At 38.5% G+C, this 16,569-nt stretch overlaps 1 protein-coding gene across 3 annotated transcripts in view; it reads left to right on the forward strand.

The window, feature by feature from the left end:
• Positions 1–406: 406 nt before the first annotated feature.
• BICC1 (BicC family RNA binding protein 1) overlaps positions 407–16,569 on the forward strand; it is a 315,239-nt gene continuing 299,076 nt past the window's right edge. For 2 of the 3 annotated variants that reach the window (XM_017542260.2, XM_017542261.2), the window contains exon 1: positions 631–871. In XM_017542260.2, the coding sequence (XP_017397749.1) occupies positions 682–871 (190 nt within the window). In that variant the 5' untranslated portion in view covers positions 631–681. Of the gene's footprint in view, positions 872–16,569 lie in introns of all 3 variants that reach the window. The other variant, XM_017542259.2, reaches the window with a different exon arrangement.

Here is a 16,569-nt window from a genome sequence, read left to right on the forward strand (position 1 = left end):
TCTTCTATGCTTGAACTTGGAGTGTGTTTGTGTGTTTGGAGGAGGGTTATGAGAGTGTGTAGAGGGAAAAGATTTGTATGTTTAAGCGCAGCCAAGTGGTAGTGTGTGTGATGTGTGTGTTGACGAGGAATTACATGGACACTCCATGTGCGTTCAGGAGTATGTATGCTTGAGGAGCTATGAAAGTGTATGTATGCAAAGGATTTATACGTGTAAGTGCAGAAAGTGGCAGTGTGTACGTGGTGTGTGTGTGCGCGCGAGTGTGTGAGCGCCAGGGGCCGCCCGCCCGCCGCGGCTCCCCGTGGGCCAGACGGGCCAATGAGCGTGCGGCTGCAGGGGCGGCGGGCGGGGAGGGGGCGCCGAGCCCTGCGGATGGAGGCGCGGGCAGCGCGGCGCGCTCATTCCGCTCGGGCGTTGCTGGCGGGGGGCGGCGCAGCCACTGGACCCGGACCGGGGCCGCGACCCGGGGCGGCGGGCGGCGTGGGCGGCGCGGGCGGTGCCCGAGGCTGGGATGCGCCGGGGGCTCCGTGGCGGCGGCGGCGTTGGCGGTGGCGTCGGCGGCTGCAGGGGGACGAGCTAGCGCCGTGGCGCGGGGAGCCAGTTGAGCCCGGCCGGCGAGCGGAGGCGGCGGCGCAGGCGGAGCGGCGGCGGCAGCGGGAGCCCGAGCGCTGCGCGCCCACCATGGCCGCCCAGGGAGAGCCCGGCTACCTGGCTGCGCAGTCGGACCCCGGCTCCAACAGCGAGCGCAGCACCGACTCCCCAATGCCCGGCTCCGAGGACGACCTGGTCGCCGGGGCGACCCTGCACAGCCCGGAGTGGAGCGAGGAGCGCTTCCGCGTGGACAGGAAGAAACTTGAGGCCATGTTACAAGGTAGGCATCCCCGGTGTTCTAGGACTCCCCGACTTAGCCTCCAACTCCTTCTCGGACATCCCCAGCGCGCGCGCCGGTCCCCGCTACTCCTGCCCACGGCCGGTTTAGCTCCAGGCCCGCTCCCCGGCGGAGCCCGAGGACACCCAGGGAATGGAAACTTCGCGGGACTCCCCGCCCTTCCACGCCTCTCAGGTTTCCAGGCGCCGGGGGCCCTGTGCGAACTTGACCGGCTTCAGAAAAGCCGAAGGCCGAGTTTGTACTGGCGCGCCCAAGTTGCGTTCTGGACTTTGGAGATGCCAACTTCAGCCTGGATACCTGGGCTGTGCCATCCGCATCAGCCAGGCGGCACAGAGTATGCGTGACTCCCCCCATGCCCTGGCAGTCTCGAGTTCTGTCTCTCTCCGCCTGCTTCACTCTCTCCCCTTGTCAGTATCCACTTCCTCCAGCTGAGGGGCCTTGTCTTGCTATTGGGAAACGCTCTGCAGATGTCAGGGCTTAAGGCAGGAGCTCCCGCCCCCACCCTGTGGTCAAGGAGGGCCAGGATGGGGGTGAGCAGCCAAAGCGAGGGGAGAGTGTGGGGGCAGTGCTGCTGTGTTTGAGGACAGTGTTCATCTCTTGACAGGCTTATAAAACACATCTTGAGTTACATTCAGTCCATAAAAATCTTCCTGTGCTGTGGGTGTCTGATTTTGTCTTTCACAACTTACAATTATTTTTAACTCTTTAATTTCTTTGGGACTTTCCCAGGCAGAAAATCTTGAACCACATTGGACCGAAAAGAGATTCTGATTTATAATACGAGTATTGGAGTGAACGTCAAAACGTCCAAGGTCATTTTGACCTTTCTTAAAATCGTTAATTACTAGCCTACCTGTATGTGGCTCATTTCCCACATCCAAAGAGAGAAATGAGTCAGTTGGAATGACCGTTATTATTAAAATACGTGTAGAAGACCAGGCATTAGTCTCACTTTGGGTGCTGGTGAAGATTCATTCAGTAGCTAGTGTTCTTTTATCGCGGGAGGGATTGGAGCTTTTCAAACTTTCTTTGTGGCTTTATGCGTAACTTACTTTATCAGTCAATGCATCGCAGTATGGAAGCGATTTAGCCAGCTGTGGAAATGCAGTGGCTTTTTAGAACAATTAAGTAGGTTATTTTAAGAGAGAACAACATGTTTTCCAAAACAACTTGGTGGAAACAAATAGCAAGAGTGTTTGGCAGGCGGTTTTTGGATGTGCTACAGGCTTTCCTCCCTTGTTGCTTATTTTTATTGATAAACATACCTAATGTGTGTCACGTCTCTGTCTATCTCTCCCCTTCCCTCTTCTTTCTCAAATTATGTAACTTTTGAGAAGAGTTACTTCTGTGATAAACTCTTCAAGTGAGACCGTTTATAAGATAGATTTGGAAATTAAAGCCGCAGTTGCATTTCAGTAACTCATTTTAGTTATTTCATCTGTTCTGTGGTCTGTTTGCCTAGTTTATGATTATAAAGCAAAATGTTAGATTTATGTCAGGCATATATTGTGAGATAGTTTGGAAGGAACTGATAGTAGCACATACTCATCCTTTTCAACCAGCTTCCAGTTTTCTACATGAGCCTGGAGTGATGTGAAAGAGTGATCTGTTTCACCTGCGCACAAACAAGTAAGGACAGTGATGTTAGCTTCTGGGAAGTTCAAGCGTATAACCTGAGCTTTAGAAGTAGATTTCCTTTTTTGAATTCATTCATTTTCACTTTGAATAAAATGAAGTTTTGATGAGGCTTTTTGAAAATTTGAAGGCTTTTGTATTAGTAGGTGTGTTATTACAACCTGAGATGGTTTGAAATTGCTTTGCAGTGATAAAGTTTCTTTTACAGAAAGTTTTAACAGTTAACATCTCTTGAATAACCAATATACAGTCATGCATTACTTAAGGACTACGACTGGGATATATTCTTAGAAATGTATCCTTAGGCATTTTCATATTTTCATTGTGCAAACATCATAGCGTGTAATTACACAAATGTAGATTGTGTAGCTTGCTACACCTACTACCCAGGCTATATGGTATAGTCTGTTGCTCCTAGGCTACAAATATGTTACCAGACTACAAGACTTGTTACTGTACCTAATACTGTAGGCAGTTGTAGCACAATGGTATTTGTGTATCCAAATATATCTAAACATTGGAAAGGTAATGTGTTAATTTACTATGGCTATGACATTACTAGGTGATAGGAATTTTTCAGCTTCATTATAATCTTATGGGACCATTGTAGTATATGTGGTTAGTTGTTAGCCAAAATGCAAGTGTGAGCACTGGGATCACTAATACCTGGGTTCAAAACCCTGTAGGATCTCAGGAAAGTTGCTGGGCCTCCCTCTGCCTTTAGTTTGCCCGTCTGTAAAATGGAGCTGATACTAGGACCTTTTCTCTTAGGTTTTGGGAGAATCGAAAGAGATAATGCCTAACAAACTAACATTTCCCCACAGTGTTTGGTCAATAAGAACTTAATGAATATCTGTTGTTATTATTAATAATAAATATTACATCATGGATTAAAAGGATTTCCAGTGCCTGCCACAATGTATGAAATATAGCATATACTCAATACATAGTTGGGGAACAAAATAGTTTTGCAAGTTCATAATTGCAGAAGTAAAGTAGAAACTAAAAAAGTGAGTCTGTCAAGTCAGTAAGCATTCTAATATTGTTAAATATTCTTGGGTGGAAAACTTTTTATTTGAAATGTGCCAAGGAAGTAAAGTCTGTGTTTGAGTTTTTGATGATTGTGAATTTGGGTTGCTATTTTTTTCTATTTACAGTTGACTGAAAATAGCTACAGTTTTCCAATTAAAATCAGGATAAATAAGATTTTCTGCCTTTAAGTATTCCGAGTGCAAATTAGTGATTATAATGCTTGGAATTTGTTACCAGAGAGACTGTCCTGGGGGCAAGTTAATCTTTAATGAGTTGTATTTTTATTAGTAGAGAAATTCTTCTACGCAATGGACCAAAAATTCAGTGAAGTTAAAATATGGGCAATAGGGTAGTAGTCAAATAAATGAAATACCATTCTTAGATAATCATTGAAACTTCAAAGAATTGTTACAGATAAAAACCAGTAGGCCAAAAATGTAGGGAAATATCACTATTTTTTCTTTTCTTTTCTTTTTTTTTTTACTGGTGGGTTGGATTCTAGTAACTACTTCAAAACATGCAGAGTATCTGATGTTTTTGCTGTAAATGACCATTATCAGTTTTATTAGCTTACAGTTTTATAAATGGAAATTTATTTTCAAGTTTAGGTTTTTGATGGGTGTGGTCAGCCTTGGAATGAATACCATAGACAGCATTTTTAATGATAAAGGTGATAAAAATAAATAAATTTAAATATATTTAATACTGATCTTCAAATGTAAATTTCATGTTTCATATGAAATAATAGTGTTGATTTATTTAAGTCAATTAAATTTGAGTTAAATTAACTCAAAGTTATGAGTTACATATCATAACTCACATTAGCTTAATGTGAGTGACCAGGGAGGAAAGGGGGGAGAGTGTCAAAGCAGAAGGTCTGGGAGAAAGTAGGACATAATTGAGTCAAGAGAATCGGAGATACAGTCTTGGTGTTTGCTGGAGTACTGAGGCAAACACAGGATTCCTATATTAATACGTTTCTTTTTAAAAGTATTTTTCTTTGTAAAAACATATGTGTACTATAAAATTAAAAATTCCCATATATAACACAGCACCTCAAAGTATTATTTTAAAAAAACTTCCCACATAAAATTCAGAAGCACAGGCATTTTCAAAGTTTGGGAATCCCTTCTTTCAGTAGGGAAAGTAGTGAGTGTTAAAAAGTGGGGCCTGTGATGGGGAGGAATGGTCTATTTTCATGAAAGGAGATTGACATCTGGTGGGGTTTTATGATATTGCTGCTAAAGACTTTAAGAACCATGTTGCATTTTTACAATGATAGGCAGAACTGGGATCATTTGCCACTGCTTGGTTGAGTAGCAGAGTTAGTCACTAAAACAGAGGTTGTCATACATCATTGATTAAAAGTGGGAGCAGCAACTATGTTATCTCTTTAATTCTGCAAACTTTAGTGGATTTTTAAAATGGTTTGATGAACAGATAATAATTTAGACTTTTTTCATGGGAGCGGGAAGAAATATGAAGCCAAAAATGTATGAAAATGGTGGAGTACTGAAAGCGAAGATAAAGAGTAAAGCTTAAATGAATAGAGTTTTCTAGCTAATGCTTGATCAAGGCTAATAAAGAGCAAAAACAAATCAAATAACTTTATGATCTTAGCAATTAAGAGCACAGGGCTCTGGGCCAAATCTGGATTTGAATCTTGGTGTTACCTTTTAATAGGGAGCTTGGGAGAATTTAGTACTTGCGACCCCATTTCTCAAACAGGAAATAACAGTTAATAACAGTTCTTAACTCCTCAGGTAGTTTTGACAATGAAGAGGAAAAAGGTGGTGTAAGCCACCCCAGTGCTGGCAACAGAGAAAGTGCTGAATAAGCTAATAACAACAATATTCACTGTAAATAATGTATAAAATGCATGTTCTTATACTGATCATGAAAATCAAGAATATTGGAAACTTTAATTTGGACTTAAATTATCTTATGATTAATGAACATGCACAGCTATCCAAATATTATTGATCTTCCTGGCAGCTCACCATGTGTTCAGTGTACTTGTAAAGGTGGGTGAGTACATACTAAGTAAAGCTCCATTAGATATGAGTGTTGAATTCTAGATTTTGCTAGGATGAGAGGGCTTTTCACCCTTCTTAGTTGTAAACTGTTCTTGCTTTGAGTGTTTTCCATTCTTTGACTGGTCCTGAGGCATTCACTTCTAGTATGGTTTGCTAAAGACTAGCCGCAAAATCAGTTAACCTCTCTTCTAGTTGTACGTTGCTCTGAATTTGAGTCACTCATTGGTGTGTAGAAAGAAGCTATTTTGAAGAAAATGCTCTGCCTGGGTTAACATGTTTCATTTGCTTACCTGTAAAATGGGGAAAATAATAGTCCCACTTTATGAGGATATTGTGAACACTGAATGAGAGAATGTATGTAAAATGCTCAGCTCAGTGTCAGGTTCATGGTGCTTAATAAACATCAGTTCAGATGCAGCAGTAGTTTCACATGATGGATAAAGATTTCAAAACGCTGGAAAGAAAATGCTTGCCAAGTCTTTTTTTCTTCTAATTGCATGTGAATCCTTTTGTGTGTGTGTATAGGGGGGTGGTTGATTTGATTTTTAGTGAAAGTCTTCCTCAAAAAATTAGAAAGTTTTTTAAGATAATTTATTTGAGCCAGAAAGCATAGTTGAAATTAAAATTTCTTTGTAGATTAAGTGAAAAAACACATCAGAGGTTGTATAGCTTGGCAGTAAAGAGCTCTGGAGCTGCTTTCAGACTAGCTTGAGTTGAGGGGGTCCTCACTTTGCTTCTTGTAGAGTCCTGTGAGGATACACTGAGAGGGGCATTAAAACCTCACGCTCATGGGCATGGAGCAAGCACTCTCAGTCAGTATTATCTCTGTGGAGACTTGGGGGGTTTTGGTGAAGCTGATCATTGATAAGTTAACCACACAGCTAGAGAGGTTTGTTATACCAATGACTTTTACAGGCAGGAATGTATTTGGCTGCGACTAACAGGAAACCTTGACCTAGAGTGGCTTAAAGAAGCCAGGGGTTTGTCTTCCTCACCTACTGAGAAGTCTGGGGCTAAGCAGTCCTGGCTTCGAGAGCTGCTCAAGGGCATCAGGAGCCCAGTGTCTTCCCTCCTCCTGCCCCCTCCATCTTCAGCCTGTGGCTTTTTGCCTTATTTTTGCTCTACGGCTATGGCTGTATCTTGAGGTGTGTCTGTAGTTTATGCAGGTAAAAAGTGAAAAAACAAAAATTATTTTCTCTTAGAGATTTTGCCTTTTTATGTGACAAAGAATTCTCTTTCCTGGAACTCCCATTTGTACTTCTTTGGCCCCTTTTGTTGCAAGAGACTCTGGGAATGTGTCATCTTTTTCCAGCCTCACTAGTAGAAGTAGGCAAAGAAGAAGGGGGTCAGAATAGATGCTGAATGATTCACCTCATAGTTTCTTCCCAGTAGGCAAAACAGAGAAGCATTGGGACCCAAAATTGCAAGCTTTGACTGAAGCCAAAGCGTACCTGTATCAGAGACTTTGGACTGTGCTGATAATCTGTAGGAACTTATATTATTTAGTAACATTATATATCTGTAGAATTTCTTTCTTTCTTTTTTTAAATTATAATTTTTTTTTTCATCAGGCAGCCCCTGAACCAGAGTAGTTTCTGAGAGACTCCCTAGAATTTCTTTCTTGGCATAGTCCAGAAATAAACCTAGATCTCAAAGAGGAAACAACTTTGATCATCTAAAGCTCTTCTCATCTTGTTACTCCTTTTATGAACAGGACCTAGGGCCACTGGGTACTGGAACTATCTCTAAAAATTCTCCATTGTTTTCTCCACGTCAGATTTTTTTTTTTTTTTCCCTGTGGCAAATTACATAGCGCATAAAAATGCTCATTTTACTTTTTATTACACTAAGATATCCTTTCTGTCTTCCTTCCTCCCACCTTCCACACATGTCAGATTTCTTTTAGAATTGGCAGGCTCAGTGTAGTTCATGCCTCTGCCCTTTTGGCTTTTTATAGGCTGGTAACTCAGGTAAAATCTGGCCAATAAGACCAGAATTTGTTTAGAACCATTTTGGAGAAGTTTGACAGAATAATCATCTCATATTTTGTCGTTTGAAATTATCCAAAATGATGAGCTGATAAACTAGTTGACTCACTCTTAGTTCATTTTAAGATACAGTTCTTAGTTAAAAAATGTATAGGGTAATAGTGACCACATATGTTCCTTTATATAAAATGTTTAATAAACTGTGAGGGATGAGGCACAATTTTAATGCTAACTTATAGTGGTTTTGCAGTGTGTAGGAACGATCTTGGCCAGAAAATCTTGTTATGCTGCAAAAGTCACCAAATTCAGTGTCTAATACTTGTTGTACTACCATTAGGTAAGCCTCCAAAGTGCACAAAACCATCATAGAAACATGCTATGGGTACTATACATTTGTAAATACTTTTCCTACCTACCAGGCTACCAATAACTGTGGATGATGAATGCAGTTGTATTTGTAACAAGTATTAAATCCGGTTCCCATTTATGATGCTGGGATATAAAAAAAATAACACGTTATAGGTATCAAATGGTTTCCCTGTTATAGTGAAAGTGACAAACCACATATTAGTCTGCATATTGAGTTAATCTGGAGCTTAACTGTATCTCTTTTATAGGAAGGTGATTAAAAATAGGATTTGAAAATTAGCCATTGCTGTTTTTTTCCCTCGATTTTAAAAGTAATACAGATTTATATAGAATACTTTAAAGTATAAACATATGTAAAAAAGAAAAACCAAAAGTCATTCCTAAGTCCAGAATCCAGCAATAACCACTGATGATATTTTAGGAATTTTTTTCCTGGTCTTTTGAAAATATACCCACACATAATTTATTTTTGCCATGCATATTGAGTTTCTACCATATGTCAGGTGCAGTGTTAAGCTTTGGGGATGCAGATGAAACCAAAAGAATTACCATCCCTACCCTTCTGTGACTTAAATCCTACACCAGCATCATACCTCCCATCTTTTTCACTTAGCATTATATCATAAATATTTTGTGTTTCATTAAAGGTTCTTGAAAAACATGGTTTTAAATGTCTATATAATTCTCTTGTTGTATTATACTTTGTTTAAACACTACAACAATTTAGAATATTTTTAGGTGGCCAGGCAATGGAATGAGCCCCATGTTTCTACTCAAACTGCCCAGGATTCAGATCCTGATTCTATCATTTATTAGCCGTGTAGCCTGGGACAACTTAATAACTCATTTAGCCCAGCCTTCTCCTCTCTAAAATGGGAATAAAAAGTATCTATCTTCCAGGTTGTGAAGGTTAGAAATACTGTATCCACAGGTGCAAGGTGCAGAGCAGGTAGTAAAGATATGGCAGATGACAAATGTTTATCCTGCTATCCCAATCACTTTTGCCTAAAAACCTTGTATGCATTTTTGATTATTCTCATAGGAAAAACCTTATTAATGAAATTTTTTGCAGGGGGGGTTGAAGGACATGGAAATTTTAAGGTTCCTGGTCAATTTTGAAAAATTATTTTCTGGGAAGTTTTGCAGATTAGGCAGAAGAGACCACAAATCTGCAGGGTATCTGCTCCTTATGCCTGTTGTCCCCACAGTCTGTTACTAAAAAGAATTGAATTACCAATGTAGAGTTACAGCTCCATTTTGCCTTTTTCACTGAAAAATTTAAGTGATTTTTATCTTACCTGCTTAGTATGTCTGTGGATCAATATTTTTAAAAAATTGTGTACATGAAAGTCACCTGGGGAATGTTTTTTTTTTTTTGGGGGGGAGGGGGAGGTAGACTGTGGCTTCCCTCTCAGATTCCAACTTTGTAGGTTTGAGAGTGGTGTTGGCAGGATAGGCGTTTTGAAAAGAATCTTGTGTGAGTCTAATGGAGATGGTCCCAGTATAACACTTTGAGAAACATTCTAAGGTGGTTAGAAGGTGGTGAACTCACTGAAGTTAAGAAGAGTCAGGTTCTTTTCTTTCTTTGATTTCCTTTACCTTTGAAGCTAGTACTTTTTCCATATTATTAAACTGTCTTGAAGCATTTTAGTCTAGGAATGTAATTTATAACTGGCATGTTGTTTATAGTAGCTTGTTTTAAGGGACTTGGGGGAGGAGCACAAATCTATATATTATTGTGGAGGGCAGTATTGTCATATTGCAGTAGGCTCAGAATGCATTCAGTTTTCCTACAGACTCCCATTAAGTTAGGCATAATAAAGACTTACATAATATATTATAAAATAATTTAAAATGCACTTTTTCTTGTACAGATTTAAAAAGCAATATGAAGGAAGCTTTAAAAAAGAAAAATAATCATCAGCAATCTCACCGTCCTAAGAACCATTTTAATTTTTCAGCCTTGAATTAGAGTTTAGTTACTGATATAGTGTTAACTACTGTTTTGCATTCAGCATTTTAATCTATTAAATGTTTTCTGTATTTCTAAACAGTTTTCAGGATTAAAATTCTATAGTTGAATAATATAGCACATTTGGTTGAAAAAAATTTTTATGGCTATGAACTACTGTATAATGAACATGATTACATAGCTTTTTTTTCTTTGTGACTGTATTCTGAGGAAGAAGTTTGAGGAATCTGAGTACTGAAGAATGATGGTAATTGCAAAAGCAGCAGCCAATTTGTATTGATCTCTTATACTTTGTGTGGGGCATTGTCATTGGTGATTTATGCCTGTGTGGTCGTCTCAGCCTCTCAGCAACAATTCATGAGATACAGATGCCCATTGGGATCTTTATTTTACAGGAAAACAAAAACTGTGAACACTTTAATTTTGGAGCCCTGCTTTCTTTTGGAATTCCAACTAGATCCAGACACTAGTTTTCTTCTTTGGGTTGTTTTAAAGTCTAGACTTTTGTATATTGTGGAGAAGTATCATAGCTGAGTTTAGGATGACAAACTACCCTACAGAATAGGTGACACTGCTTCTTGAGCGCCCTGCTGAAATGCAGAGGAGTTTGATGTCAGGCTCAGGGGTGGGTTAGAATTCTCAGTGAGAATGCATGCAGATGTTTCAAAGCTCTGCCTTCTACTAGCTTTGGTTATGTTTTCTTAGTTTCTCCCTTTATAAAACAATAATAATATATCTCATCTAGGATTATGATAATGTTTATAAGCCTGGCACACAATTGGTGCCTTGTAAATAGTTTGTATTTTTCAAATTCATCTTCTGTTCCTCTGTGGCATCTGGCCCAGAACTGTGAAAATATCTGGATTGTGTTTATAGAATAAACGACCCATGATCGATCTGGATTTAAAAGTTTGTCTCATTTTGGGCTAGCGGACCTGGCTTTGACCTTATAGAATAGAGCTTTAAAGCAAAGTCACGTGCTTGGCCTTAAGAATTGCCAAACAGTTTTGCCTTACGCAAGTAAGTCAGAGCAGTTCTCCACATGCAAGGTGATCTTTCTTCACCTTCAGTCTAGGAAGTATGTAGAATGTTTTACTTTTAGTGATAGTACATTAGTGTGGAGTTTTGAATGAGGATATGCAAAACTTAATTCAAGTAAGGTTAATGTTAATTTATATTTGTATCTAATCTGGGTTAGTTTTATAAATTGAAATCTCTCAAGGTTAATATAATTTCAGTTACAGACACTGAATCATCTTGTTCTTAGAATAATACATCTCTAGATAGTTGTTTAAATGTGATTTCAAAGCTTCTCAGATAAGAGATAATCCATTCTCAAAAATAAGAGTAGCCTTTTATGTTAGCTTACTAAGATTATCATTGAGTTATTTTGAGTTAGAGGGAAATAAACCACTTATCTCCATAGAATGGTTGATTAGGAGTCAGGTGCCTTGAGTTCATGACCCAGTCTTGCCACTGACCTGGCCACCTTGGACAGCCTCTTACGGTTTCGCATTAGATGCCTCTTAAAATCTCTTTCAGCTCCAGTATTCCATGTCTTTTGCACAATAAACAATAGAAACCCAATGGTACTTTGAACATGGTATTGGAAACTGAGTTATTTCTCCATACTTGAGTAGCTTTGGTAGGAATTCATCTTGATCTGTAACACACATGAGCATTTACAGCTAATGGGAAATGTGGTAGAAAGAGGATAGTTGGAGTGTCTTGGCTTTGGAGAAGCAAGTACTCATCAGAGAGCTAACCGCGAGCTCTGTTTCTAGTATCTTGGCAGTCAAATTTGCAACACCCTGAATTCTGTAAGGTTGTCTACAGTAATTGAGCAGAGACTACAGTGTAAACCATAGTTGAGACTTGGTGTTGACATATTGTACTAGATGAACAACAGATTTTATGCTTCCTCAAGTAGAATCTTTTTGTCACATTTTCCTTCTCCTCTGCTGATATGTCCAGTTATCAAGTTTCATGTGTCAGGATTGATATCTGGCATCTAAACCACTATAGTTGCAGGGCAGGAAAATAGGAAAATGTAATTTCGTACGTTAGAGTAAAATTTCAATAAAAATAAAGACATCTGTATCTGTCCAGATTTCAAGTATTTTCAGAATTGTTTTAATTGCTTATTGATTATTGAGGACTAACACAGTATTTTTTCATATTCTGCACAGAGGACCACTAAATCTTATATTGCCTATGTTCTGAGTTGGTCTCTTTATCATGTTACGAGCTTTCTGTTGTTGTTTAAAGCATCACTTAAAGCAAAGGCAATGTTTTGGTAAGATTTTATCTTTTAAATTATTTCATATAATGATTAAACTTAAAGCCAGCGAAATGTGTGTTTGACTTGAGTGTTGCAGGAGGAATCATGTAAAGAAATTTTTATTTTAATCTGGGGAGGGGTGTGAATTTTAAAATTAAAACATTTTATATGGGAAAAGGAAACCTGAGATTATCATAGATTTATAGAGGTTTTTTTTCAAGGGATTTATAATTTGCTAAAACATTGTTGGCAGTTATATTATCACCTAATCAGAAAGTTTACCTTCAAAAATATATTTATCATCAGTAAATGGTTAACTGGGATGCATTATCTAAGTAAAACGTATTTGACCAAGTCAAAACAACTGGGCTTTAGCAACAAAACATTATAAAAATGGATTTGAATTTTAAAAGTTTTGCATGAATGATTAGCTTTCAGGTTTTTTCAAACTTGTGAAATTTTTTTTTCATTCAAAATCATTTGGGAATAGTGAGACCATCTACAATGAAAAATTGTTGCATGTACTAGACAAAAATCATGAGTGCATATTATGGGACTATAGAATTAAATGAGGCCCTTTACCTTTAAAAGGACTATAATCTAGTGGAAGAGAGGAAACCTACCTGTATTTGTTAACAGAAAACAAAAGGAGATCACATAGAATAAGGCCCTAATTAATGTGCATCTTAGTCTGGGTCACCTACCTTCACCCAACAAGACCAAGAAATGAAATGAGGGAACTGCAGAGTCAAATAGAAAAGGCAAAGCCAATACAACGATGCACTATCTAGTTCATTACTTCTGAGGATGACTGCTACTTCTGGTGAGGCCCAGAAACTATATCCCTAAACTGTCCACCTAAGGGATTAAAAGGAGAGGCATTTGTCTGTCAGCTTCTGTCTCTTTGAGAAGAGTCAAGGGTTGCCTTCTAAGGCCTGCCTTTCCTGTGATTCTGGGTTAATACACTTAAGACTTACTGACACCCATAAGCATCCAACAAGCTCCTAGGGAAGTAGTATGTTTAGTGTAAGCTTGAGATGAGACATTATTACCCCAAAGTCGGTTGATACCTATGCAGAACTGTTTACTGTAGTCTCACTGGAATCAGAGGTGAAGATGAGATGGTATATAAGATTGTATGTATAGTACAATGTCTTTATATACTTTAAATGCAAAAAAATTCAGAAAGGGAGAGGCAAAATTTGAATAGGTATGAAATATTCTTACTGTAAATTCTTGATGGAGAGAATGCTTTATGAGATTACAAAAATAAGCCTGTTTGCAGTCAGCAAGATGGAGGAATAGGAAGCACCATCCTTCTACCCCTATAGAAACACTGACTCAACAATATATGGTCCAATAAAGCCTTTATGAGAAGGCCAGAAATCAGTTATGAAGTCATAGGACTCCAGGCAAGTTTAAAACCAAGAACCACAGTTTTGAAACAGGTAAGATAAGCAGTTTGATTTCATTTGACACAGCCCTTTCCCCAAGCCACCACAGCTAATAATGAAGAAAATTCTGGTGACTGGTGTCTCCCTTGGGAGAAAAAGGATAAAATGGAATTATGTTCATTTTTCTGGCTTTTTGAGACTACTTAAGTGACTGGTTTCTGCCTTGCTTGACTTGGACTGCGAATGAGGAATAGGCATACTTTGAATGCATGGGGACTGCTAAGAACAAGAGAGCCCAGCGGTTGGTGGCACCACCAAATTTCCCGTAGTACTGCAGAAAGACACCAGAGGGTGCAAGAGACTACAGACTCCTGAAAAAGAAACCAGCAAACCTATTCTGATTGTGAAATTACACCCATAGGCTCAGAAAAAATTCCTCTCTGTAAAAGGTTTGAGAGACCCCCAGAATCTCTAGCTGGGATGATTGGTGAAGATCTTTTTCAATCCAAAATTAGTTGGTAAAGACTGGAAGAGGTGACTGTCTATTCAAATATAAAAATTACAAGAAAATATAAGGCACACAAAGAAACAGGGAAATATGGCCCAGTAAGATGAACAAAATAAGTCTTCGTAAACTGACCCAAAAGAAATGGAGATCTATGAATTGCCTGACAAACAATTTAAGAGGGACATTTTGAATTAGTTTGGTGCACTACAAGGAAACATAGATACACAATGAAACTGTGAATAAAATGAGAGTATCAGTTAAGAGAGAGAAACTATAAAGATTCAAACAAGAATTTTAAATAACCAAACAGGAATTTTGGAGCTGAAGAATACAGTAACTGATTTGAAAAAAATTATCATAGGGGATCAAAAGCAGACTTTATGAAGCAGAAGAAAGAATCAGCAAACTCAAAGACAGGCCATTTGAAATTATTGAGTCAGAGGAACAAAAAGAAAAAAGAAAAATGAAGAAAGCCTAAGGGACTTATGGGACACCATCAAGTGGAATAATATATGCATTATAGGAATTTCAGAAGAGGAATATAGAGGAAATGAGGGACAGAATATATTTCAGACTACACTGGCCAAAATCGTCCAAATGTGAAAAAGAAAATATCCAAATTTAAGATGCTCAAAGGACTACAATCATGATGAAACTAAAGAAATTCACACTAAGTCACATTATAACCAAACTTTCCAAAAACAAAGATCTAAACAGCAGGAGAAAAGCAATGTTGTATATGCAGAGACTTTCCATAAGAATATTGTAGATTTCTCAGTGGAAGCATCACAGGACAGAGTGGAATAAGATGATATGAGGAATTTTCAAAAAGTTCATAGACAATAATGTATTTTGAAAAAAGCTATGCGTGGATTTCACACTTTTTTTGGGCACTAAAATAAACTGCTAACTTGGATAACACATCAATTTGAAAAGAGTCCCTATCCAGAGCAACATGTATTCTGCTATTATTGAGGTAAGAACAAATATCAAATTTAAGGTGAGGCATGGTAGAAAAGTGGTGAAATTATTAATGCTTTACAAAAAGTTTATGGGGACACTATGCCAAAGAAATCAGCTGCTTACAAATGGATAACTCATTTTAAGAAGGGACAAGATGATGATGAAGATAAGGCTCATGGCAGCAGACAATCCACATCAATTTATGAGTAAAAAATTCATCTTGTTCATGCCTTAACTGAAGAGGACCAACAATTAACAGCAGAAGCAATAGGCAAACACTGTAGGCATCTCAGTTGGTTTAGCTTACACAGTTCTGACTAAAAAATCAAAGTTGAGCAAACTTTCCGTGGGTGCCAAAACTTTTGTGCTAAGATTAGTTCCACATAAGAGCTTTCAATGAAAAATTTGAACAATTGGCATCAAGATCCTGAAGCATTTCTTGAAAGAATTGTAACAGCAGATGAAACATGGCTTTACCAGTATAATCCTGAAGACAAAGCACTATCAAAGCAATGGCTACCAAGAGGGACACATGGTCTAGCTAAAGTGAAAGCAGACTGGTCAAGAGTAAAAATCATGCAACAGTTTTTTGAGATATTTAAGGCATTTTGCATGTTGACTTTCTGGAGGGTCAAAGGAAAATAACATCTGTTTATTATGAGAGTGTTTTGAGAAAGCCAAAGCTTTTGAAGGAAAATACCTGGGAAAGCTGCATCAGCAAGTCCTTCTCCACTATGACAGTGCTCTGCCCATTCCTCTCATCAAACAGGGACAAATTTTAAAGAATTTCCATGGGGAATCATTAGGCATCTATCTTACAATTGTCATTTATTCCTTTTGACTTCTTTTTGTCTCCTAATTTAAAGAATCTTTAAAGGGTATCTATTTTTCTTCACTTAATGTAAAAGGACTGCATTGACCTGGATAAGTTCCTAGGACCCCCACTTCTTTAGAGATTTACTAAATGGTTGATATAATCACCTACAAGAGTACTGGAACTTGATGGAGTTTATGGTGAGAAATAAAGCTCATATTTTTTATTTTTATCTTTTAATTTAATTTTCCATGAAAATTTTGAAGTCCCCTCATCTATACAAAGTACAAAAGAAAAAAAACCTGACAACCAATAATAGTATATATGGCAAGACTTTTAAAAATGAAGAATAAATAAAGACCTTTCTAGATAAAAAAAAAAGGTGGGGAATTAATTACCATTTGCCTACCTTATAAGAATTATTAAAGGGAGTTATTTAGGTTGAAACAAAAAGATATTAGACAGTAACGTGAAAGGATATGGAAATATAAAGTTCTCGAAGTAGGCCGGGTGCGGTGGCTCAAGCCTGTAATCCCAGCACTTTGGGAGGCCGAGGCGGGTGGATCACGAGGTCAAGAGATCGAGACCATCCTGGTCAACATGGTGAAACCCCGTCTCTACTAAAAATACAAAAAATCAGCTGGGCATGGTGGCACGTGCCTGTAATCCCAGCTACTCAGGAGGCTGA

Source organism: Cebus imitator, unplaced genomic scaffold, assembly GCF_001604975.1.
Source record: "Cebus imitator isolate Cc_AM_T3 unplaced genomic scaffold, Cebus_imitator-1.0 Scaffold142, whole genome shotgun sequence".
NCBI classification, from domain to species: Eukaryota; Metazoa; Chordata; class Mammalia; order Primates; family Cebidae; genus Cebus; species Cebus imitator.